Below are 27,116 nucleotides of genomic sequence, written 5' to 3'. Positions count from 1 at the left end.
TGGCGACCGCCGGAGGACCCTGCAGGGGGCTGGCCAGCCACCTAGCAGGCTGTGCACCTCTGGGCCAGCGGTGTGGCCTTCGGAGGCCTGCTCGTGCGAGGCTGCCCCCTTGCTTGCCCTCCCCTGTGGTGGTGGGATTCAGCCTGTTCAGCAAACTAAGCAAAAAATTAACAAACCAGCTGAATCCCACCACTGGCTGCACCACACCAAAAGTACGAAATACATCTTTAAAGAATACAGAATTCCCAAGCAGCCTTTCTTCCATCTTGTCAGGATTCATAAGCCTACCAGTATATTTTACTTATTTCAAAATGTGTCACGTTTAAACAATAACTATATCAATGAAAATAATGGCAGCAGTATGTACAGGAATTGTTCTCTAATATAATAGATGGTTATTTACATATCTTCATACTACACAATGAGTAAAACCTTGTCTTAAAGCATTTAACTAATTTTATAATAGCCTATCTTATAGTAATGGTTAGTTTTTCCCCAAACTAATTTTTTCCACTGGGAAAAAATGAAGAGTCATCAGGAAAAGCTGCACATTATTTTGGGCCTTTACACCTCCCTGAGCCATACACTCTGAAGAGAAACCGAGGAAATATAAATTTTACATCCAAAAAATAAGCTTCTGCCAAGGCAAACACAGTCTTCAGGAAATACTGAACATTTTTTCACATTCGGAATATAATACCACAAGTTGTATCATATTTAACATGCTTAGAACCACAGTTTTTTAAAATACCCCAATACAAAATACTGTCAATAATATTCAGTGTGGAAAGCAAAGGTTATTGTACAGATCCCTCCTAATTCAGCCAACTAGTTAACTGCAAGAATTTTAAATTTCCTTCACTCTCATCCATTTTATTTTGGTCCTCTTCTTGGCTATACCCAATAGTTAGAAAGCAACATGAGCCCTATAAGTTGGAGTAAGCCTGGCATTTGAAAAGCTAATATTTAAAAAGTGCAACAAAACCAAAACAAAATTGAAACATAAATACAGCCTAAGATTCAAGTAAGTCAACTAAACTAGAGTGTCTAAAATAGTGTAACCCTGTTTAAAAATAGTTTGGTGAAAAGCACACAAATACTAAATGTAATTTCTGTAAGTTAATAGGCTTAAAACAAGAAGTTTCTGCTAAAGTTACAAATTAAACCCAATAAAAACTCTAAAGCATGCAACAACATGGTAATATCAATACAGATTATACAGAGAAATCTAGGAAGAACTCAGTAGACAGGAATATATCATTTTACACAACTTTCAGCATAAAATGACTTAACGAGCAAAATGAAGAAAATTCACAATGAAGCAGAGAATAGTGGCTGAAAATACATGGAAATCTTGCCACCCTGATGATTTCAACAGAACAAGGACAGGACAGACCACAGCAAGCAGCACATAAAAAAGAGAAAAACGCAATCCATGGGTGTTCATCAGTGATACAACACTACTCTTATGAAATCAAAGACCTTTAAGAGGTGTCAAGCTCTTTAAAAGAACTTCTGATAACAAAGTCTAGTACTTCAGCAAAATAATTCAGCCATTACTGTGTCAGATCTCTCAAGAATCATTTATGTTAGGTTTTCCAAGATACCTCTACTAGTGAAAGTCCAGAGGTGGGATTCAGCCGGTTCAGACTGGCTCAGTAGAACCGGTAGCTAAATCTTCAGACAGTTTGCTGAACTGGTAATCCTACCACTGCCTTCCTCCCTCCCAAAGGGAACTGCCTGGCTGGCTGGGGGCCGAGGCGAGGACTCATGTGCAGCACAGGAGTCCTTGCCTCGTTCTGCAGCCAGCAGGGCGACCTCCGTGCAGGAGAGAAGTCCCAGCAGCCCCCAGGCGAGGGCTGCTGCCTTGGCCTCCCCTACTTTCCACAAAGGCTGTCTGGCTGGCTGGGGAAGGGGCGAAGATCTTCGCCTCATTCCCCAGCCAGCCAGGCGACCTCGGTGCAGGAGAGAAGCCCCAGCAGCCCCCAGACGAGGACCTGGGCTGGCAGGCCACCAAGTGCAAGCCTCCGGGGGACAGAGATGGGGCTTCCTTCCTCCCCCCGGAGGTTGCCCAGGAGGCATCCAAGCCACTTCCCTAGCCAAAGAAGGCCACCGCGGCATGGCTGGAAGGCCTGGGCAACCTCCAGCAGGGCTGCACACCTGGGCGGGAGGCTGGAGTCCTGCTGGAGGTTGCCCAGGCCTTCCGGCTGCAATGTGGTAGCCTTCTCAGGCTACGGCAGCGGCTGGGATGCCTGCCTGGGCAACCTCCAGCAGGGCTCCAGTCTCCAGCCCAGGTGCGCAGCCCCTTTGGGCCAAGCTGCAGCCAATGCCTTTCCTCACTTCCCCCTCCCAACTTGGAAAGGGGGGGCAGCAGCCAGGTAAGTGGTCGGCAACGGGGGCAGGGGGGAACTGGTTGTTAAAAAATCTGACAACTGTGCAAGTCCCTAAAACATGTTCATGACAAGAAACTGGACTGCAGCTCTAGCTAGATCATCATACTCATTAAGATCATTTACCTTACAGCAAACGGCAAGACTATCTAGCTAGATCTATGAAGGAAGATTTGCCACTAATTGTGTTGTGTCAGTCCAGCATTTGGGCAGTCTTCATTCTGAATGAGAAGTTTTAATACTTGCTTCTGGACACAGAATTGGGAAGACAAACACCATCCCGAAGTGAAAGATGTTTGAAGCTGATGTGGCTTTAAAAAGGAAGCAGCATTCCTTGTTTGTTCTGTAATATTAAGTAATGGGTACAGGAATACTAGCCACACATTTTATAATTTGCTGTTGTCAATTTTTTGTGAAGGTGTGTGTGGAATAAAGAACATACTAAAACCAGTATTTGGGCAATAAAGCAAAGTTGTTATGCTGTTGTTTTAAGTTTATGTAACTGCTTTATACACATATCTGTGACTAATATAACTCAGACTGTGAGCTCTGTTGCATTCATGGTTTTGTGGATTCAACTCTCTGCATGAGAAGAAGGACTAAAAGTGGAAGACAGAGGTATGGAGAGGCTGAGGAATGGTTGGTGGGGGCGGGGGAGAGTTTAGCCTCATATTAAGTACAACGGGAAGAAAAACAGCAAAACATAAACACAGCTGAATATTTCTAAAGGTCAATAAAATAAAGGGGATTGTGAAACTCTCACCCCATACACAATTTTTGGCTGCCCATCTGTCATCATAAATAATGACACACACTATGTATACAGCAATGTATATAAGGCAATGTATAACTATTTCCCGATCTACAATCAATGGATTAACAGACAAGTCTTCACTAATCCAGAATTAGCTTTTTGGACAAGTAAAAAGTAAAGTGGGAACACTGTCAATAATAAAATAATTTTATCCAAATACTCATAGGTTGAGAAAAAATATAATTCCTCTGATGGCACTAATACCCCTCCTCACACTCACACATACACAGAACTATACAAATTTGTGGCAGAAAATCCTTGGTTGCCCTTGGTTAAATCAGTCTGCTGCTATCCAATGGAAAAGACTGCCAATTAATTGGCTTCTTTCACCTCTGTTAACCATGAACAAAAGTGTCATTTGGTTTCAAAATGGGCAAAATGCACCAATGAATGGTCAGCTAGCTGAGCCAATGGGGTGGAATAACAATAACCCTGTAGCGTTCTCCTTTCCCTTTTGTTGGATCCTTCAAAGGCCTTAATTAAGACCTACACAAAACACCCCCCATTGGCTTCTTTCAATGAGGCATTACATGCCTGTTTTCCTGTATTCAAAGGAAAAAAGCCTAAATTTTTGAAACATGTTAATGCACACAATTTTATGCATTTGCAACTGGAATACTGTTAACATTTTTACTGTGGAAATCATCAACAAGAGTGTAGGGGATCTTCAAGTTCAATTTAGCTTTTATTTAAAGAAGTCCTGACCTCCCCCCACCCACTCCCCCCACCCAGTATACAATCACACAACTTGAGGAGAACACTTAGAGTAACTCCAGAATATTTGCAATGTCAGTTTATAAACTGAAAACAAGAGGAAATGCACTAATACAATATATTAAACATTAGTGTTACAGTCCACAGGAAGGAGAATAAGAAGGTGAGAGACTATTCAGCAATGCAAACATCTAACTTTCTTGCGCTGACAGCAAGGTGTGTGTGTACATTTATAACACATTAGAAATTTAATGATATCAAAAATAATACAGGCCTCGTTAATACAGGGTCACACAGATTCACTATTCTTTGGGTCTAGAATTAACTTTTGTTATTGAAGTTATTGAAAAATATATTAAATATATTGTCGAAGGCTTTCACGGCCGGAATCACTCTCCTGACGTTTCGCCTGCATCTGTGGCTGGCATCTTCAGAGGATCATCTGAAGATGCCAGCCACAGATGCAGGCGAAACGTCAGGAGAGAATGCTGCTAGAACACGGCCATACAGCCCGGAAACCACACAGCACCCAAAATATATTAAATAGTCACACAATATTAAAATCCACAGGTACATGCATACTTACATATAACAGAACTCTTGTACGTTTGAAAACTGAAGCACAATGTCAATACTGTTAACAAAAAATTATCTAGTACATTTATTGTGCCCTTCCTCCAAAGACATCAAGGCAGTGTCCATGGTATTCCTTTCCCCTATTTCAGTGGTGGTGAACCTATGGCACGGGTGCCAGAGGTAGCACTCAGAGCCCTCTCTGTTGGCCCCCACAGAGTGCCCTCCCCCCATACATCTAGGCTGGCCTGGGCCACTGGGCTCGATTATTAGCATTAAACCTAAGACCTAGTTTTGGGGAAGCAGTGTAGATTACCCTGTTAAGCGCTGTTAAACCCCACTGATTTTCATGCAAGAACTGAAGCATGATCCTTTACCTGGGAGTAAGCTCAGTTGCTGGCAATGGGGCTTGATTCTGAGTAAACCCTCCTACGGTTGTGATTAACCCGTTGGAAGAGTTGCACGATTGCTTCAAAGCTAAGCCACCGACTACCACCAAGCTTACTCCCAAGTAGCACATGCCTCAGAGCCAACCGTTTTTTCTAAACTAAAACCTCAGTTTTCAGGTTAAATTGCCGTGTTGGCACTTGGCGATAAACAAGTGGGTTTTGGGTTGCAATTTGGGCACTTGGCCTCAAAAAGGTTCGCCATCACTGCCCTATTTTATTTCCACAACCCCGCTGTGTGGTAGGTTAGCCTGAGAGAATGTGACCAGCCAATCATCATCTAATAAGCTTCCATGACCAGAATAGGGATTTTAACCCAGGTTTCCCAGAGCAAATATAATACCACTTACTACTTTTTATAGGTACATGAATTCTTCCCTATTCTGCCATTGTTTCCAAATGTATTTAGAGTCAATTTGTAGTGATTTCTCCCTTGTACTATCTTGACACATAAAAGCCATTTCATTCAGCCTGGAAACAGTATGAATATTATGTCAAATAAATCTACTTACAAGGTACTTGTGCTCACAAAAGAACTAAAGTAGCCACTTCTAAAATAAACTAAAGTAGCCACATCTCAAGCAGACAAAAAATGTCAAACCTGAACAGTGGGGGAATGGGTTTATCTGGTGATCTTAGGGGCCTTCAAGGGTGTAAAAAACTGGGAAATAAATACATTGGGCCCTTTAAGATAACTAATATGATCAATCCAGTTGCCTACCAGCTAGATTTGCCAAAAAAACCCCCCTTATGTTCTGTTCTCCCAGTGCAGCCTTCTCAAGAAAGCACCCCCTCCCAACCCCTGGCTTCCCATGTGGGTGGTGCCACCTCCAGTGCAGATGGGAGGTGAACACCACGAAATTGAAGTAGTCTTGTGGACTCTTGCATTCACAAAGGACGACTCCAGTATTTGGTTGCCTGGACTAATTTCCCAGCTGGTTACAATGAATGGGTGGACAGTACAAAAGTCCAAGCTTCCAAACTGACTAAGGATTTTCATAAAGCTTACCCTCATCGACCGGGTTGGGGGGTGGGTGGGCTCTGGGTGCTCAATGCTAGGCCCTGGTTACCTGAAAGAGGTCTCTGTGCTCTATGCTATTTTCCTATCCCTCCTATCTGCTTGTAATTAGATAACAAAGGCATCTCTGGTCATCTTGGCTAGTTGGCTTGCTATCTACCATCCGGCCTTGGGGATTACTTTCGCTTTCCCACACTTTTCTCGTTTTCGCATTATGTAGAAAGGGGCAGGTTGGGGGTTGAATTCAGATGGGTTATACTGTGGGGGTTCTGAATGTTGGATCAGAACTGGCTTCTGCAAAGCCAGGTGCATGATGTTTGATTCAATAAAGGCTCCTGATTCATGAAATCCAGGGCTCGTCATTGAGTGGATTCATAGGTCTGACACAATCTAACTCTGAATGTTCACAGTGTCTCTAGAGATTTCCCATTTCACCAGTTTCTGAAATACTTTCCTTGCCTATATTCTTATTTAGCGCCAACCACCCATTCCCATTCTGGCCAAGAGGCTTCTAATATGTCAATATAAATACCTGTATCTTTTTTCCCTCTCTTCAAGTCTCTGTGTGCACATTTACCATTGAACTAAGATGGTCAAATTTTAGCCCAGTGATCCTCCACTAGCTCCAGGACTATAAGTCCCCACAGGAAAAATCTCAGAACTGAAAATTCTGGATTTTGGTTCCTGGCAAGGCAAGTTGTTTTTTTACTATTCGTATACCCTGAGGGAAAATAATTCACATCCTAGATTTTTCTCCCTGGCCCTTAAAAAAAAAAAAAGAGGGAGAGGGAAACGAACAGGAATAGCCCATTCCTGATTGAAGCAAAAGTCAACAAAATACTCCTCTATCTAAAGGAAGAGTGTATGTGATATGTTTCTAGTAAGAAACCAGGTTGAAACATCAGAATAGAAACAAATAGAGAAACTGGTTCTTCAAAAGTGGTTCTTAAATTTAAAAAATGACACTCTTGAAAACCTGTACTTCCCTGCTGTGCATCATAAATAAAGCTGTCTTATCTGGACTGCTGTTGATAAAGCATTTTAGTCATTTCGGGTTGTTTAGGCCAGAATCAGGGCTTTGTAAGAAACATCACAGATCTCAACATTTTAAATATTATAAAGTCTTACATTCAATGTGCCATATTGAAAATGCCAAATTTACTAGCTCCTTCATACATACGAATAGAAACATTAGATAAAAGCTCCCTCTCTCATGCACTAAATTCTCAATAACTTGAAGGCCAAGAAGGACATTTCTTCTTCATGCATAGGGCAAACAGCAACAACTGCTCCATAATGATACAAACAAGGCTATGATGTTGGTCAGGACACTCTTTGCTTCTAAAATGTTTACAGTCTAAAGACAAAATCACTCTTGGTGGAATACTTCAGAAATTTAAGAAAAACAGCAGTTCACTATCTTTCTCATGTACAAAGTGCTTAAGAGACTACAAGGCTACACACAACACTTCCAGGTTTTGCACAGTTAAAATAGTACTGTAACAGTAAAACTGGAAAGAGCTTAGCTGAAGACTCAGCTGTTTCCAATCAGCTTGAACTTGAACCTTGCGTTTTCTGACCAAATATGCTTTTCTTCTTTAAGAATGAAAAATAGATAAAAGGTAAGACTAATTCTTTGGGAATCTGATTCAAACTGCTTTAACGAAGAAATAGACCTTTTCGTCAGATTGCTAATAACTCCAGTGTGAATCATATATAAAAGGTAACACATGGCACCATATATGATAACCTGCATCCAAGTAGTTCAACCTCTCTACCTACCCCAGCCCTCTATGATAGCAGAGAAATTCAGCCAACTGCTTATAAGGTTGGCTTTGGTTCATTTCAACATACATATTTTGAGATCATATATACTTTGTCGAATCTGGCTATAATATAACCTCTGTACATACTTCTCACTAAGTCCAGGAGAACTGGCACATGTGCCTAATGACCGAATTACAGTATTTTGAAAAATGGCTATTTTAAGCTACATCAGTCTCCCTTGCATACAATGCCCATCTATATACATACAAAGTAAGAAATGCATTCTTTACGTACCTTAATTCTTAAATGCAACTCTGATGATAATCATAATAAATTCAAGACATTTTCAGTGTTGCATGCTTTAGTTTATCTAGAATTTCAGCAGCTGAAACATACTTAACAATATTGCTATTTAGTGGCTCCATTCATATTTATGAAAACAAAATTTGCTTAAGTACTTGAATAACAACAAGTACTTGTATAACAGTACTGCCATAACAGTTAAAAGATATGCCAACTGTGACTCAACTAAAGACAAACTGTCATTGAAGTATAATCCATGGTAGACAGAAACCACTACCATAAGGAGACATCCAAAAACAGATCACGTTTTTTTTAAAAAAATTAAAACACAAGGACATCTTTTATAGATGTCATACCCAGACTATAGGGGAAAATATGCAGACACTATCACCTGTTCAGAAGCAGATATTTTCTGTTGTTTCCTTAAACATATGTCAGAGCAAAGCTATGCAGCAAAGCTATGTGTCTGTAGTTTGAGTTATACATTGCAGTGTTACCACGATACCACAATATTTTAAAGATACCGTATATACTCGTGTATAAGTCGACCCACATATAAGTCGAGACACCTAATTTTATCACAAAAAACTGGGAAAATTATTGATTCACGTATAAATCGAGGGTGGGAAATGCAGCAGCTACTGGTAAATTTCAAAAATAAAAATAGATACCAATAAAATTACATTAATTGAGGCATCAGTAGGTTAAATGTTTTTGAATATTTATTTCAAAGAAAAGCAGTAAACTAGCTCCGTTAAGTGGAAAAGAGGGTCAACAAGAACAATATGGTATCAACAATAACTTTAAAAGTACAAAAACCTTAGCTTTTTTGTAAGGAAGGGTTTTTAACAATGGATCTTACAATAAAAACTGGAATGAACTGTTCACTGTGACTCAAAACTACTCTGCTTTTTAAAAGAATAGTTCATTATTTTTAGTGTACATATTTTTAAAATTGCACATGGCAGGTACATTCATACAACCTGTCAGAGGAGGAATGTTTATGTTAGCAGTATCAACATTTCAGAGTATCTTTAGGAGACCATCCTGATGATACCACCCAGGTTTGGTGAAGTTTGGTTCAAGGGGTCTAAAGCTACTATTAGCTCCCATTGGAAACAATGGGGGATGAGGCACTCCCTTTGGGGGTCAATAACTTTGGACCCCCTGAACCAAACTTTACCAAACTTGGTTGGGATCATCAGGAGGGTCGCCTGATGATATCCTGAAATTTTGGTGCCGCTAGCCTAAAAACTGCGCCCCCTGGCGGCCGACAAAGTAAAAACCCTAAAAAAAAATTAAAATACAGCTGACTCGTGTATAAGTCGATGGGGGCTTTTTCAGCACAAAAAATGTGCTGAAAAACTCGACTTATACATGAGTATATATGGAATTACATTTTTATTAAATTGAAAGTAACTTTGCATACTGGATCTCTTGTGACTTTTTTACTGTTTTCCTGACTTCCTTTCAGATGCTTTTTAAATGACTGCTTCATAGATAACTAGGCTAGCACAAGCAGAACAGAATGGGTTTCCTTTGGCAGATGAAAATGGAGATTGTAAATATGATCATCATAAGAAGACTGTGTACACCAATGCAAAAATCAGAAGTGCTAAATTATATGTTACTTCCACATTCATTCTGTGATCTAAGCACATTGTGTCGTCTAAGCACATTACATCAACTGATTTACCATGTACACCATAGGCCATCTCAGCAAGCCTTAATTATTCCCATCAGACATTAATATGGTTAATGAACCATAGCATAATCCACATAGGGTGATTTAGAAGTTCTGTCAATGACCCCAACATATTAGGTTTTGCTAGCAGACAGCTTCAGACATTTTCATAATGAGAACAATGTCATTAAAGGGGCTGTGTCACAAGCCATCGAACAGTAGCCCTTATTTGTACCTAAATTCACATGACTGTTTAATCAGATAATTGTTTTGATTGTCTAAGCTACAAGATACCTCAACTTTTGTTCAGTTCATGGCCCTATGCTAACTACTTTCACAATGACTGAAGTTAATTTGCACTGTTGGGTCATTTATTCAATGCTAACTCGTATACAAATAAAAAATTACTATCTCCAACAATGTGTCAAAACAATATAACCCACACGAGTACAAAATGCAAAGTCACCCCATTTGGAACCTGTTCATGTTCTTGCTAGATTATCAAGCAGAGGAAGAGTGACATACCCCAGACGTTTCAACACAATGAGTTGGATCCAGCCAACTTTTTCCCTCCGTCTTGTCCAATTCTCCTTCTTACTTACAGCCTCCATTCCACATGAGGTTTAACCAGATAAGCCCTATGACTCACAACATAACTTGGGGTGGGGGTCATTAAAGAGAACCTTTCTTTTGTTCTTCATTAGCAGAAGAACTGTTGAATCCAATCCATTAAGCCAAGAGAATATCTAAAGAAACAGCCCAAGCAACCTGCCTGCTGCTGAAGCACCAAACATAACAACTTGCCTGCACTATCTACTTTCGAGTACAAAACATTTAAGTGCTTTTTCATATTTGTGTATGCACAGTAATAGTCTCCTTTACAGTTATTACTGTATTTTCCTTTTGTTTCTCCTGCATGGACCTCCCAGTTTCCCAGTAGCCTGACTATAATACCACTTTACCTGGGAAAAACTTTACATGTGCAACTGGTCTGCAAATAGCACTTTGATTGTGAGTGTTTCAATATGACTGCTTGGGTATTATAACTGGGCAGCATTTCTAACATCAGAGAGAAGAATCCTGCATCCAACATTCACATCATGTTCTCACGATTCTTTAAGGCTCATTTTTCTTTTAATTCTATTATACTGTTATGCCACCTCCCATCAAAACTATCAACATAGTTTTAGTCTCATTAAAGAGTTTTGAAGTCCTGAATTAGGCCTTCGAAATGTTTTAAGTAAATAAATAAGCTGATATTTTATAGCAGGCATTTCCCAGAAGACTGCTGAGAGGTAAAGGTAATGATTTACTATCATGCACATGTTTAAAACCAACTATGCATATTTTGTTTCATACGATCAACCAGTTACTCCAAAAGACACTGAAAAGTGTCATATTTCTTCTAAGTTTGTATTCATTTGCTGGCTGTAGAATGTGAGTTACTACCTCCATGTTTTTGTGGATGCAAACCTGGGGCACAATTTTTCAACCTGTAATTGTGAAGAATATCATATGTTTGAAATACTTTCACATTAATTTTTAAAGATATATTAAATGCCTAATACATTGTCAAAAAAACTTCTTAAAAATCCCTGGAGCTGACAGTAAAAAAATAAATGCCTAACTTAAAAGTATTTAAGGTTTTTATTAACAGCTAGGAAATAAATGAAAATAATTATTTTGCCCTCTCTACACATCTAGACTATACCTGGACTACACCTGGGTACTTCCTAGTATATTCTAAGAAATAAAAGGCCTTTGCTCATTTCCTTTTCCATACACCCCTGCTCATTTCAGCATGCAGTCATAAAAATGCTACATGATAGGCAACAAACAAGAGTGAGTTTAGCTTTTCCAGTTCTAAGCAGAACGTTCATACATAGCAGGAGCTCAAACAGTTGATCTACAGTGATCTTTTTCATTTCAGTCTAAAATAGACCAACATTTATTTATTTCAGCTGAATTTATATCTTCATTTAGGGTGACAGTCAATATGAGAGGAAGTTTTTTTAAGAAATTCATTCATTTTACACAGAGGTGATTAAGAAGCAAAACTACCTTGCTTATTGTAACAAACAGCAGCCATTTCCAACTGCCATTTGACCAGGTTTAACTGAGCAGAGCGTTTTACGTGGCCTTGCGCTGAAAAGATAAACCTCTCGCATAGTTCTTCTGCTGGAAAATGATGGACCTGAGTGCCCTGGAAGCTAAATGATGATGAGTGGTATGAAAGAAGCAAACCAAAAGGAATACAGTAATTGTGGTTTTACTATACATAGAATGGAGGAGAGAGAAAGAAACTAATGGTTATGTTACAACTACCACACTGTTTGCTTGGCAGACCTCTTCAAAACAAAAAGAAAACAAGAGTGAAGATAAAGCACAGCAACCCCATCATCTGGCAAGACAGGCACTAAAATGGGATCTCCCCCCACTACCACACCAGTTAAATTTCCTAAACATACTATTTCATCAAAATTGCCAGTATTGTACCATATCCATGGTCACTAATCCTGAAATGGACCATTCTTTATAAGATGCCAGTTCTCTTTCCAGAAAATTAAACCCCTTATTGTTGGTTATATTTATATCCCATCCTTACTCTTACTATAGCCTCTGCCATATCTGACTCCTTCATATCATGATCAGATGCCCACCTGTCAGCCAATGTAACTTGATTAGCACGGCTCAAATACGTTAATACTCCGTATGTGAAATTAAGTATTTCAACCAACTAGAAACCTGATTTCTGTATGAATGGTGCATCCAAGGTCTTTCAAGCTGTTGCCCCTCACTTGAATGGGATGTAAAAATGGCAAACAGAACTCAAATATGACATACTAGACAAATGAAACTGAAGATCCAAACCAAAGATGAAAATTGAGAAGCAAGGTTCTTCTCTCCTTAGTAATCCATAAGAAATCAGTAAAAAGACTGCAGCTTTTGTAACGTGATTTCATTGTGTTTACATAGTCACCTTGTTAGACATTGTCTACGTTGCAATAACAAAAGCCTCTTCACTTTGTGGAAAGCAGGTGGCTTGCAAAATCAGTCATTCTATAGACAAGGTGTCTGAAATACATACCTATAAACTCCAAACATTGGTTTTAATGGCTCATCTTCCCTGCCACACCAATACCCATACCTCTAATTTGTACATATCTGGAAAACATCCTATCCAACTGTTTGTTGCTATCTTACTGCCCTTCTTCATTCCACTCCAATGCCAATAAGTCTGTACACAAACTGGAAGGAAAGCTCCTTTTTTGTTGTTGTGGCAGTGGCTATAATGGCCTTAAATGACTATTGAAGTCATGTGTAATCAGATAAGCTACTTAAAATTGTTATTAGCTAACAACCATGTCAAATATGTGGTAGAAGCTATTCATGGATTCAAAATACAGTAATCTTCCTTCCATATAACCCTCATTTAACCTCACAGCTGTTGTGTTGTTACATAGAAAGAAAAGGCACACACTGTACCCAAAATGTATGCTACATATTTACAAAGTCTGCTACACAATCAAGGCTTGCCACAAGTTTAGGTACCCCACCACCATTTATGGGTTTCCACTTTCACTTCCTAGTTTTATCCAACTGCAATCTGCCCCAGCGTTCAAATTGACATGTGATGAGTGGTTCCTTCAAACCATGGTTTACAAGGCTTCTTCAAATTATTTGATTCCCTAAGTGGCAACTGAAGTTCAAACTACATGCTTGCATTGATTAAAAAAATTATTTTCCAAAAGGAGTAAGATATACTTTCCAAATGGAGATTTATTTTCCAAATGGAGTAAGATTTACTTATAGCCCGGTGTTTCCCCAAAAATAAGACAGGGTCTTATATTAATTTTTGCACCAAAAGATGCATTAGGCTTATTTTTGGGGTAGGGTTTCTTTTAGGGGAAATACAGTACCTTCACAATTCATTAAGTCCCTTGCTTTCCTGTCACGTGTGATGCAAGCTGTATCCTCATTGGCAGGGAGCATCCTGCTGGATCACACCATCCTGATCTGTAACTACCGGTAGGGCTTATTTTTGGAGTAGGGTCTATATTTTAAGCCTACTCCAAAAATCATGAAAAATCATGATAGGGCTTATTTTCAGGGTAGGTCTTATTTTCTGGGAAACACGATAGCAAAGTGAGAACCCACCTTATGAATCTAAAGAAAAGGGCTCTAGTCTACTACAGTTTACAGTATGACAATTTGTTTTTAAGGTGCCACCAGATTTCTGAAAACCAGCATGATGTAATGGTTACAGTATCAGACTAGGATGTGGGGGAACCTGGTTCAAGTCCCAACTCAGCCACGAATCTCACAGTGGGAACCTTTGGACAGTCACTCTCTCTCAGGCTGACCTCACAGAGTTACTATGAATAGGCAATAGAGGAGGAGAGACTGATGTAAGCTATTGGGGGGGGAAAGCATGGTGTATTTTATTGTAAAACAACATTTAATATTGAGTTCTCCACAAAAAACTGCAAAACTGCTTTTATAGTAACACATTGACTTTTAGGCCAATGCTTTGTATGTTTACTTCAAAGTATATCACAATGGACTTCCTTAGATGTTAACTGAGATTTTACATTTTTTCTCAAATTTTCTCTAAGGAACAAAGAATGGCACATAGTTCTCCCTTAGACCAGGAGAGATTGACTGACTCATGATCATGGAGTGAAGTTAATGACAAGTAAGAAACCTTGGTCTCCCAGCCCTAGATCGACGAGACCACACCACCACGACAGACACTGTTGAATAGCATAGGGTTGACTAAGTATAGAGTACAGTTCTAAAATGCTGACATTATACAATGATGTTCTTCCAAAAAAAAGCAGTAAAGCCTAAGTAACACAAGTTGAGTACAGCTCCTAAACTAAACCTCATTATAGCCTTTTACTATTAAATCCTCCCTGAGAAGAGGGGCACACCCAATGTCCTGTTATGCAAGATGTTACATTTGAGGCAAGACTTGCTTAATTTGGCAATTTCCTAATGCAGACATTTCAAGACACTACCCCCCCTTGAATGGACCCTATCACCTCAAGACACGCATATGTTTTTAGTATTTCAGTGAAGAACTGGATTACAAATCCAGTTTTCCCATTTTCTTAAAATGCACAAGAGATTCTCTACCACTTTGTATTTATCATTATTTTCTACCAACATTATGTTGAGTAGGTGCATATATTTTGAATATTTCTTCCTTGACTGGCTACACAAATGAGAATAAGTCTTTGAAGGGGGGGGGAATATTCTTCAGTGGCTGCTGAATGAAAAACTATAGAAAATAGCACACACACACACCCCTGTCCTCCTCTCTGCATGTTTCACAGCTGTAGCATTCCAAGTTAAAATCGTACAGTCCTGCTTCAACTAGTTCACATATAATTTAAGCATGTTAAATATTCGTACTCATTTTATTCAATCCTACCTAATCCTCTTTGGCTTCACATACCTGGATTTCTATTAATGTTAATCTTTCCCCCTTCTCTAGATCTTTAGGCATCACAACACCAATGCTTAATCCTTTTCAAAATTAATAACCAATTCCTTTTGCCTGTTTCAAGTCTCCTCAGCTGACATTTTTCACATAGCAGACAACTACCTCAGAAACAAAACAGCAGCACTTTACTTTTATTAGCCTTCCCCTCCTACCAATGTCATATCCCTTCATTTTAAACACTGGCCTCCTGAATCAATTGAGTAACCACTGGTCAAAGTGCTGCAAGCCTTCACTGTTCAGTACTAAACTAGCAGCAGAGTTTTTATAAAAAAAATTCCTCAGAGTGTTATGAAGGACTACACAGACTGTCCTAGCTGTGATTAAATACCAAAACTACATACCATTTTAAGTCCACACCCTTCAAATCCTAGGCCTGTACACACCTAACATTGTTTTTAATCGAGTTGCATCATTATTACTTTGGCTTTGTTAGAAAGATTCAGGCTAGTAATACTTTAATATAAATGCGTTTTCAAAACCAAGGATTCCAAACTAAGTCACAGTAACTGACATGATCATCGTTCCCTGCCCCCATCTGATTATTCAAGAATGCCATTATTCAACATCTTCAGTTTGGCAGCACCAAAATTTGTGTACTGACTGTACTTCTGGTACCCTTAAGTTCACCTCATAGATTTCTGCAGATTTATCTCTATAAGAAAATAGAAGGATGGGAAAGTAAACAGCTGAAGAATATTGACATTCAAACAACACACTATAGATTTTTAATGATAAAAGTAACAAAGGCAGTACATTGGTGGAATCAGTTGCCCACCTCCTTTGAGGTGTGTAAGCAAAGACTTTTTATCAGGGGACTTTAGGTCATCCTGCATAGTGGGAAGGATTGGGATGGGAAGTCCTTAAGCCTCTTCCAACTTTTTAATTCTGTGATTGCAATGGCCATGCCCTCCTTCCATTTCTGAGTTCTGGAGAATGCAATAAGAAAATCAGAGGAGAAAACAACAGCTAGGTTCCACACTCAATAGCTCAAAACTAGAACTTCGACTCTATAGTGCAACATAACGCACGGTTACCTGCAGCTTGAATATCCCCCCACCACATGCATGCATAATACTGCTGGCAAGAAGACCCAGTCATTGCATTGTTTCATGAATCTGGAGTTAGCCTTAAACCTTCTGACACCTGGAGTGGCCACTTTGTATCCGAAAATCTACATTTGCCCACCCTTTCGAAGCATATTCAGCGGGGCACGAGTCGGCCCTGGCTATCTTTTCACCACCCCGATCGCGAGGAGAGAATAGCTACACACGATGTCACTGACAGCTCTATCTATTGGAGGACTGAACGGAAGTCAGCCTCTCCACGTTCAGTGGGACTTATTCCCGGGTTTTCAAAACGCCCCCGCTGGCTTACAGCTGTGTATTCACCTGGGGGTTTGCCCCACTGACGGGGCTTCTTGCAACGGAGTAAGCGGGCGCGGATCGCAACAATGGCCCCTACCCGCACAGGTCAATGCTGCAATCAGGGCAGCAAAGGGGGAAAAGGAAAAGAGCCGCTTTGGCTTCTACTGTCTCCCAGGCCAGACTACAAAGCGCTCAGAGAAAAAGAGAGCGAGAGACCGGATAACCTGTTCGGCAAGGTGATCGCCAGGAGGAAGCCAGGGAAGCGCGGCCAGCCTCCTCTCTCGCCGCCCTCGCCCCCGCGGGCACTTACAGCGAGTGGGTGAAAACGCTCAATCCTTCTGGCACGGCCGTGAGACCCCGACCGGCGCAGTCGACCCCGCCGTCCTCATCGCAGCTGCAGTAAGCCGGGCACGGAGGCAGGGAAGCGCCGCCGCTGGGCCCAACCGAGCTGGCGAAGCCCCAGAGGAAGAAGCCGAGCAAAGCCAGGCAACACATCGCGAGCGCCAGTCCGGGCTTGCGAGAGCTCCAAAGGCTGGCTTCGGCGCCCCAGGCGGGACTGGGCCGGCGTCGGTCCCCGCAAGGCAGCGGGTCGAGTCTTCTTCTCCGCCGCCGCCTCTTTGCGGGCCCCTCGGCTGAGCGGAGTCCTTGTGCAGGCTGCCTCCCTTCCGACCTCGGCGCCAAGCGTCAGCAAAGCGAGCCTCTTTCCCTTCCTCCGCCTCCCCTCAGCAAAAGCCCCCTGCACGAGGAGCCGCGCTTCAGCCGCAGCTTTCCTTCCTTCCTGGCTGCTCCATGCAAAGGCGGCCACTCCTCGCCAATCAGCTCCGCGAGCAGGTAACAACGTGCCCGGCTGCGCCTGTCTCTGCCATTGCAGGCGCCGAGCTCCCGGCGTGTGTGAAACCGAGTCCCTCGAGGAAGTTAACCCTTCAGCCACTCCGGCGCTCTCGGACTCCTTTCCCTTGCTCTTCGGCTCGGCTCGCCGGGAAGATGCCCCGCCGCTGTCGCCTTCTCGGGCTGCACCAGGAGTGCGCTGCAGCCAACCCGGACGCCCGCCGCCACTCTATGCAAAACAGCGAGGTGTTTATGTTAATGAGGCAGTTGTGCTGCTCGCATTGGTGCAGAAGGAACCTCAGCCTGACATATATACAAATTTCTCCCTCTCCTTTAAAAATTGGAATTCAGCAACCAACAGTAGAAAAGAAATGGGCCTTCCCTGGTAAGGGAGGCACTGAGTGGGCGTGCCCAAAGGGGATGAGGATGACTGACAAGAGAGGCGGGGCAAGTTCTCCTGGAGCGCAAGAACCGAGACGGAATGGGTTATTCTGCTTGCGGGGACGAGTCTCATCCCCGCAGCAGCGTTTTATGGCGCAACCTCCTCCACTGGGAGACACGAGGAGGTGGTTTGCTGCTGCTGCTGCTGCTGCTCGGGCGCCGCGCGTCCACCTTGCCCCGGCCGCTGTTCCTTTCTGCTAGCAAAGCAACACAGCCCCAACTCTGACAGGAATCACGAGCACACGTACCCCAGCGGTTATAAGGCTGAAACAATCTCTCTTTTATTCTCCTAATTAAAGAAAAGTAGGTTTAAAAATAAGGGGGAAAACTCAAAACTGGGAGCATACCAACAAAAGACAGACAGGGCAATACAAATTAGTCACATAGTAAATCCTATCGAAATTAGTGGAAATGAAGGCAGTGTTGAGCTTCTCTCTCACTCTCTTTTTTCTTCAGAAGGTGCAAGGGAGCAAACCTAAGGAGGCCCACTCGCCACAGTGGCGAGGTCTGTGTTTTTCTATCTTCACCAAATGCACAAGCTGGGCTCCTCACAGTGATTCATGCTACCTTCACCTCCAAAATGGACTATATTAAGAATTTGCTTGACACAGGGCTGCCCTTGAAGATGCTCCAGAAGCTGCACATTGTCTAGAATGCAGCCACAAGGCTTTTGATTAGCGCTTCTTGGTCTACACAGGTATAGCCGATAGTGTGGTAACTGCTCTGGTTGCTAACTTGGTTCTGGATCGAATCCAAGGTGCTAGTTTTAACCTTTAAAGCACTAAATTGTCTGTGACCATACCTGAAAGACTACCTCTCCAGCTCTGATTGCCCACGTTGCCTATGTCTTTATCACACATGCTTTGGGTGGTGCCTAGTTCTTGAATGAATTGTCTCTTCTCTACACCTTCTCGGTGGTGGCCCTGTTTTGGTGGAATGCTATCAGAGAACCTGCGTGCCCTGTGGGAAGTTGTAAGCTTCTGTGGGGCAAGGCAAAGTTTTTTCAACAGGCTTTTCATTAGTTATAGCATATGTCTTGCAATTCCTATACTGTTTCCCCAGGATCATTATATAGTTGGGTCACTGGATGCAGTCATGTTCAACAGAAAATTTATGTCATTGGTTTTAGACTGTGATATATTTATCATTATTGTTATTGATTTTAAGATTGTTCATTGAATTGTATTTTACTTGGAGTCTCAGTTGTGGTGAGGCATAAATTTAATAAATAAATGCATTTTTAAAAAACCAATTTTACTCAATAGAACTTACTCCCAGGAGAGTAATTTTAGGATGACAACCATAAGCACACTAACTTTCACTATGCTTTGTGGCCACTGCATATTTAGTAAAAATACAAGACAAACAATACTGCTCATACATAAATTATTGCCTGAAAATACATGGGAGCTTTGGTGGCAACCTCACAACAGGACGCTATCCCCAGAAAAAACCGGTTCCTCTTTTACTGAACTGTTCTGTGTGTTGGAAAATAAAAATCTTCAGATAAATTATTGGTCTAATGAAGTCAAACTTTATATTTGCAAACAGAAAGTATGGGGAAGCATACACACACAGAAAATTATGTACATATGCCCCCCATAGTAAAAAAAAGAAAATTACTTTATAATATCTCATAAAGTCCCTCCTTCTGCATTACAACAGAGGTAGATTTTGATCAGTGGTTTACAGTTTAATAGGTCTTTGACTTAAGACTGTCTTAAAACAAATAACCTAACAGAAGCAGGTTTTGGCAATCAGACCTGCTTTGCTTTTGAATAAACAAAGGACGACTGTGAAACCCCTTATCTTGTCTGGTCTGGTACACTACCAGTAACTTTTCTGTTAATCATGACCTATGACCCCTGCCTTGCTGGCTTACAAGCCAAAACTCCCTTGGCTTTTAAAATAGACAACCATTTTATGTTGTTTTATAGATATTGCTAAATCAAACAATTAAAAATAATTTGTCTTACAAACAAACATAATTCTGACAATCCCACATGTGCAGTAGATCATGAACCTCAAATCTTGTCTGCACTCAAAATGCTAATTTCAGTATATCACTAAATGACTGTACCTGAAAGGTGTATTTTCAGGATTCCTGCATGTATTCCTACAACCAGAATAATTACAAAAATTATTCCTCTGAGAGATCTATGTCTCCTCCTCCTCATTTTTGTTTTGATTGTTTTGTTATAGGTACTAGTTTCTTCACAATATACCCCCTGTGTCACACTGATATTTTTGTACGTCAGTTATTTTCCAAATTTTGAGCTTCACTGACTGAAAAAGCAGATGGTTTGGGGCAGCCTCCCTCTGTGAAACTAGCAGCCTAGATTTTCTTTAAAAATAAAAACAACATTTTTGCACCTTGTGGTGATTTTTTGGCATTGACATTACATAGCAGATACATGTAGAACATTCTTGTGAACAGATTCAAGCTGTCCTGCAACCAAATACCAACAAAGGGCCTTTTTGTTACCTTGCTGGAGTAAGAATAAAGAGTCAGCCAGATGCTTTTTTTAACCTCTGGGAAAGATTTTCATAATAAGGTGCCATTTGCAAAGCTCTTCAGAAGATGACTTGTAGCAGTCATCCCAAAGACAATTTGGTTTGGACAGCACCAGAACATGCTTCTTACATTTAATGGTGCTTCTTGTATAACATACAAGCAAAGTTTTTACTGGCGGTTGTGGGTTTTCTGTGCTCTGGTAGTTTTTGCTCCTAACGTTTCACCCGCAGCTATGGCAAAACATTGGGAGCAAAAACTAACAGACCATGGCCACACAGCCCGGAAAACCCACAATAGCCAGTTGATTCCAGCCACGAAAGCCTTCAACAATATAAAGTTTTACAACTGAGTAAGTAGCTGATGATGGGAAACAATGGCTCTGTTACATTATTCAAGACTGATATGTCAATAATAGTTGTACTACTGTACTTATTATTTGATTCTCTTGTGTTATAATCACAATTTTAAAGACAATTTTGTTTCATCAGTGCTATTGTTCTAAAGTTTATGTGCAAGCTATCCCTAGAGCATTTTGGCTAAGATGCTTGCTTAGTAATGGATCCTCTTCTTTCTAGTGTCTGCGAAAATATATCCCTAGGACCAGAAACAGTTTAAGTACTGTGGGTCATTGCATGCTTCAGTTACAAGGCCATGCTAAGCAGAGTTATACCCTTATATGTTCATTGAAGTCAGTAAGCATAGAAGTGTATCACTCGTTTTGGTATTCTTATAAGAATTTGCTCTTATCTTGTTGTATGACCTGCAGATTCAATCAATGCATAGAATCCTTTATTCTTCCTCTTTCTCACATCTCCCTACTCTGAGACAAGTAGTTTGTCTGCCAGCCTGACTGAAGTCTAGGGCAATGAAGCCATTATCTCAGCCAATAGCAAGAAGGAATGCTTAATAATTCATCTCAGGATCCTGATAAACAGTGTTGTCAATTTGGTAGGGAGAGGTTTAGGGAATTTTTCTAACTTTTAGTGGTCACAAAAACAATGGAAGGAATAAAAATAAAAATCAATATTTTTATTTTATTTCATTTATTAAATTATCTAAACCCCGCCTTTCCTTTTGGTTGAAGACAGCTTACAATAATAGTTTTTTTTAAATCCAATTAAACCCAGAATAAGCTGAACCAAAGTATTTTTAGTAAATTCAAGATTTTTTTTGTCTCCGTCTGAGACATAATATCTTAACCCTGTATTAAATTTGAACAACAAATATGGGTATTATATGCATATCCATTTTAAAAAACATATATTATAACACAGAAAAATAAGTGAGAATTTTTTTTGTTTTGTTTTGTTTTTAAATGCAGCATGATCCAAGGCTAGGAGCCACACATGGAAATTCATTGCTCTGGCCTCTCATTGTTAATTGGTTTACCTGATAAAATATTTGTATGAGTTAATGACATTTTTGTACTAGTCAGGTGAGGACAGTGACACAGAACATATTACTATGTTTTCTAGTGTCACCTATTCCCCATTATTGTGGATTATGGGTTAACCCACTGTTTCTTTTGTTATAACTCACAGACTGTTAGTGGTTTGGGGAGCCATAAACTATGGTCTGTTAGCAAATGCTTACAAGTTTACTGAGTAATTTTAAATTAAACACACAGAGGGGGAAACTACCTTTAATAAATAAAATTGACACTTAGAAGCCAGGATTAAATATAGCAAAGAAAAACCAAACACGGATACAGAAGTACATGCCAAATGAAACATAAAGCCCATCTGAACAACACCAAAATAGTGTTGTTGAAGCACAAAGCTACCATACCCACCAGAGACTAGCTATCTTATAACTCTTCAGTTAACTAGTTGGAAGCACTAAGGAGAGGGAAGTCATTGCAAGGAGAGTAGAAAGAAAGGCTCCAGCTGACACAACAAAAAGTCTAAAGCCAGCACCAATAGACAGGCCAAGTTAGGAACAGGAAAGCTGACTAGAGAAGCAGTGTGCAGGGTGGGGGGGGGGGGCCTAGCTCAATATGTATAAACGTTCTGTTTACCACAGATTGGCTTAACAAAAGGAGAAAGGGCAAGGAGTGGGCAAGCTTGGGTTGCCTGAAGGAAATAGCAGCAATATCAAATGGGAGAAATGCAGCCCAAAATGGGAGCTTAGAGGTATCCGTGGATCACAGAGAAGATATTTGTATCTGACAAAGGGATCTTTAACTTTCAAAAGCTTGTACCATGAAAATCTTGTTAAGAACCTCTGGAAACTGTAGTTTTACCAAAGAGTTTCCAGCAATCCTTAGACAGGTATGACTTCACTACTGGGTTCTCCCAAGAAGAAATGTCATGCTATTTCCCAAAAAACATCCCACTATGTCAGTGGTGGCGAACCTTTGGCATTCCAGATGTTATGGATTACAATTCCCATCAGCCCCTGCCACCACGGCACTATGTCCTCTCCCCTGGACTCCTGCTGATTGCTAGGCCAGGTTGCCATGAAGATCCTTATCTGTTCAGAGCACTTAAAATAGTTTGTTGGATCTGCATTTTTATAATAAACAGGTGGGGCATTTTTTGTCCAATATGTTAGGATAAAAAAGTACCCCAATGGCAAAGTGTAGATTTTATACCTTAGGTGCTTTTGTTTACAGAAAGCAAACTGTAAGTGGTAACTCTATTGTCTTCCTTTCAGAATAATAAAAGGTCCTGGTTTAAGAGAGATTCATATTAGTGTCAGTTTCTGTTGTTAGAAAGAACCTACATATATGCACACACATACCACACAGGAAAAAAGTATACCATCAGCTCCTTTTAGGTAATTTTTTATTATTTCATACTTGCGTATACAGTACAAAACAAAAATTATTGTCCCAGTAAATTTTATATCTCTATATATATGAAATATATATAAATATCCAAAGATTTGGCTGACTTCGCTATTTGAATCTAAGATGGTGTGCATAACATACATCCCTTAAGAGTCCTGATTCACTAGCTTCTCTTGTCAACTTAGTCAACAAATTAGGTAAGCAAATGTTAATGTTTAATCGGAGTTTTAACTGAGCACATAGATCAGTCAAATCTAGCCTGCATGGTAGAAAAGACATCACCCAGTCATTGATTTCAGTGGAACAATTAAATCAGTGGAACTTGGCCTGGATTGTGCCAACAGTGTCAAAATAATACAAGAAACATATTCAACCTATGGTTATGTGAAAGCAAGCTAAGACATGATTCTCTTCTTGAAGCAGTTGAGTAAAGTTGAGTAAATCTGCTGAAATTAGACTCTAAATAAACCACGTTAATGCCCTTAAAGATCTGGAGTGGATGATTGGCAGTGAAAAGACAGCAATAAATACTAAAATATTCCATGGTACTGTCTGCATCATAAATGGAAGTTGAGGTGATAAGACAGACATATGACAACTGCTAAGGTGTTATTTTTAAGGGGAAAATATCTGGGCAAGTTTCAACACTGTTTATGTGATAGTTTCCAACAAGAGGTGACAAATGAAGAAAAGACCACTAAGAACCTGTCAAAAGAAGCTATTCCTTGGGTTTTGAATGTAGCTTTGAAAATATGTCAGAATGCATTTTCACCATAAGAAAGCAAAGAAAGCACTACTGAATTTGGAAGCCATAGAAAGGAAAAAATACCAAGGGAAAAAATGACAAAAATCTGCAAATGAAAGTCTTCTTCTCCTACCACAACCTCTACAGCAACAAACCACTTCCTGGAATCATTCAAAGCTTAGCATTAGAATGTTCATTTATTTGGGCTCAGTGGCAGTGTAAATGTCCTACTGCAAGCAGTTCATAACATTGCAAGGAAAGGACTAAATACAGGATACATTCATTATCTGCAAACTTACTGATAAAGGTAAAAAAAGACTGGTTATACCTAAGGGTTTATATTATGAACAGTAAAATCCTATGCAGTTACTCTAGTCTAAGCTTACTGATATCAATGGTTTTACACAGGAGTAACTTGCAATTGCATCATAACTGGCATCATAACTTTCATCATAACTTGCAATTGCATCACCCCAGGGGTCGAAGGGCAGCATGGGTGTGTCTCCTTGTCCCTATGGAGCTCTGCAGCGAGAGAAGGTAAGTTTGGGAAAACAGGAGGCGCCTAAAAGCGGCACCTCTGACCCTGTACAGTTTACACAGCGCCAGCAGGGAAACGCTATTTCCCTAAAGAAAATAGCATTTCCCCACCAGTTGCGGGGAGAAAGTGCGGCACTTCCTCATTGCAGAGGCGGCAGCCATGCGAACAGCATCCCTGGAATGGTCTTTTTACCATTCCAGGGGTGCTGTATTTGGCCCATGCAGAGTCAACCATGGAATCAGCCACAAAATGCAGCTTACTTTCAATCACACAGTGAGATCCTTATGCAGTGGAGGCAATTTCTGTCAAACTGACATTTTTAAAAAAATCTTCACAGCCAGTTGGAAACCTTGCTAGAGAAAAGCCCCACCTGACCCCAGGAAATGTAGGCACCATGGCACTCACAAGCACCAGTTTGGGTATCCCTTCTGTCCAATTTCAAATTACTTTCAAGATTTATAAAAGGTTTATATCAGTGATGGCTAACCTCTCAGAGACCGAGTGCAGGGGCAGAGCAAAAGGAAACTGCGCCTGAGGCACACGTGCGCCCTGCATCCCTACCACGCCCCTGTTTTTCCCCCACCCTGCCTTGGAACACCCCCAGAATTCCCTCACCACGCCCCCAGAACACCCTCGTCATGCCCCCACAGGGATGCATGCCCAGTGCGTTGCACCCTCTTTGCGCTATGGCACTGCCAAGTGCCCAAACTAGGGTGACAGTGCACATGCCCAAAAAGAGGGCTCTGAGTGCCACCTCTGGCACGCGTGCCATAGGTTCGCCATCACTTGTTTATATGTTTATACCATTCACACATTCATATTGGAAAGCTAGAACCCAGTACAGTGTCCCATGAAGTATATTTTCCCTGTTCTGAGTAGTGGTACTCACTTAATTGAATTTGTATTTTTCAATCTCCCTCCTTTATTTTCCCAGTCTTCCATTTTCTCATTTTAACCATCTCAGAGCAGGAAGAGCCTCACTTGCTAGTTTTAACAATCACCCTTTCCCAGTTTGATACAGTTCAAGACTTGTAGTTGCTGCTGAGGACTTGAGGAAGGACTGGGAAATGTATAAGCTAGTGGAACAATTTGCCGTGCATCAAGCCATATCTGATCTGATGAGATTTGGATGGCTGACAAAGATGAACTTCAGTGGCTCTACTCTCTGCTTGTTCATTATGGGTAAAACACCTGGAATGAATGGAAATTAATGGTCATATTTATATCTCAATTTAAATTATATTGTTGCTTTCTTGTTGCCATTCTCTGCAGGAAACACTCCCATGTAATGGTAATTGTAACGCGTGAAAGTCATTCATTAAGCATTGCACTTCCAGATACATATACTGTAAATGTATTATCTTTCAAGATGAACGCACAGAGAGGAGGGATTGTTCTCACTAGCAAACATTTTGAAAGCAAAGACTACAATTAATACACACATGTGCTCTTCATAAGAAACAATACCATATATTTTTAACTTTGGCACAAGAAACCAAGTACAAATGTTTAACAGAAAGCAGCCCCAAATGGGACGGCTTTGAATGGTGCTGTGGATTACTGCAATAGTAAACAACAGAACACACTAGGGATTTTTGGACCTTCCACTTAATGACATATCTGACACAAAACATGCTGGAATGCATTTCAGTCATCTAAAAGGGGAAAAGTGTGCAGCAAAAATTTGGCTACGATTTCCATTATTTCAGCCTCAGGGTTGTTGAGCAGAAGAATTATCTTCGTGTTGGTAGAGAGATCTGTGAACCCAGCCGAGGTTAAGACAGAGAAATTAGGCCTAAAGCTGTTATACTCTGGGCAGGAGAGCAAGATGCATTCAATAGAGTCAGTATACAAAAGGCAGAGAGAACAATGTCAATCATGCCGAGGGATATTTAAGTACGACCCCTGAAGTAAAGGCGATGGAAAGGAATTGCATCTTGCTCTTGAAAGTGCCCATCTACGTTTATGGTTTGGGAGTTGGTTCAGATAGTGGGCAACACAGCTTTCAGGGAGTGATCCCAAAGTACAAGGGTGAACAAGAACTCCGTGCCTTGCTCAGAAGGTATTGAAATTCCTGATCAAAATTTTCATTTTTTTAGTTGGCAAAGACCCTTGTGGACAGTGAGCATGAGCAGGGAGTCCCAGGCAAGACCCAATGAAGAGATCTTAGCCTCAATTAGAAACCACCAGTCAGAGGTCTGGAGCTCATGCATCGCTAGTTGGACCAAGCTGTGTGAGTCAGAGTGAAAACAGGCGTATATACAAAATTTGAAAGTGGTGACCCATGCTCTGGCTTTTAGAAGGTGCTGTCCTGCCTCAAGGCAAAGGACTGCATAGGGGACAAAGTGTGGGAATCCAAAGAGTTTATATAGGAAGCTGGACTGCAGCTGTTCAAGCTTGGATTTTCATGCGTGGATCCATATAGGAACCCCATACAATAGATGTTGAACCATTTTTGTGTTAAATACTTTCAGGGCTGCTGGGATGAATCTGCCACCATTGGAAGTAAAAAAAATTTTTTCAGGACAACAGCAGAGGCACATTTGCTACCCTTCAAGGCCTTATCTCTATGTTTAGCCCAGCCAGGCTTATGTTGGAAGACAACCCCTAGGTATTTAAGGGATCTGACTTGCTCAATAACTGAGCCCTGAATAAACCAGATTATAGTACTATGGG

The 27,116-nt window shown here is 40.8% G+C and overlaps 1 protein-coding gene across 1 annotated transcript in view; it reads right to left on the bottom strand.

The window, feature by feature from the left end:
• Positions 1 to 17,820, bottom strand: part of LGR4 (leucine rich repeat containing G protein-coupled receptor 4) — a 119,703-nt gene extending 101,883 nt beyond the window's left edge. Inside the window, exon 1 of the mRNA XM_048484373.1 lies at positions 16,893 to 17,820. Within this exon, the coding sequence (XP_048340330.1) occupies positions 16,893 to 17,077 (185 nt within the window). The 5' untranslated portion in view covers positions 17,078 to 17,820. The remainder of the gene's footprint in view (positions 1 to 16,892) is intronic.
• Between the last annotated feature and the right edge of the window lie 9,296 nt (positions 17,821 to 27,116).

The sequence above is a fragment of the Sphaerodactylus townsendi genome, linkage group LG02, assembly GCF_021028975.2.
Source record: "Sphaerodactylus townsendi isolate TG3544 linkage group LG02, MPM_Stown_v2.3, whole genome shotgun sequence".
Taxonomy (NCBI): domain Eukaryota; kingdom Metazoa; phylum Chordata; class Lepidosauria; order Squamata; family Sphaerodactylidae; genus Sphaerodactylus; species Sphaerodactylus townsendi.
The sequence above is the reverse complement of the archived record's forward strand: the minus strand, read 5'-3'. Positions and strand labels throughout refer to the sequence as shown.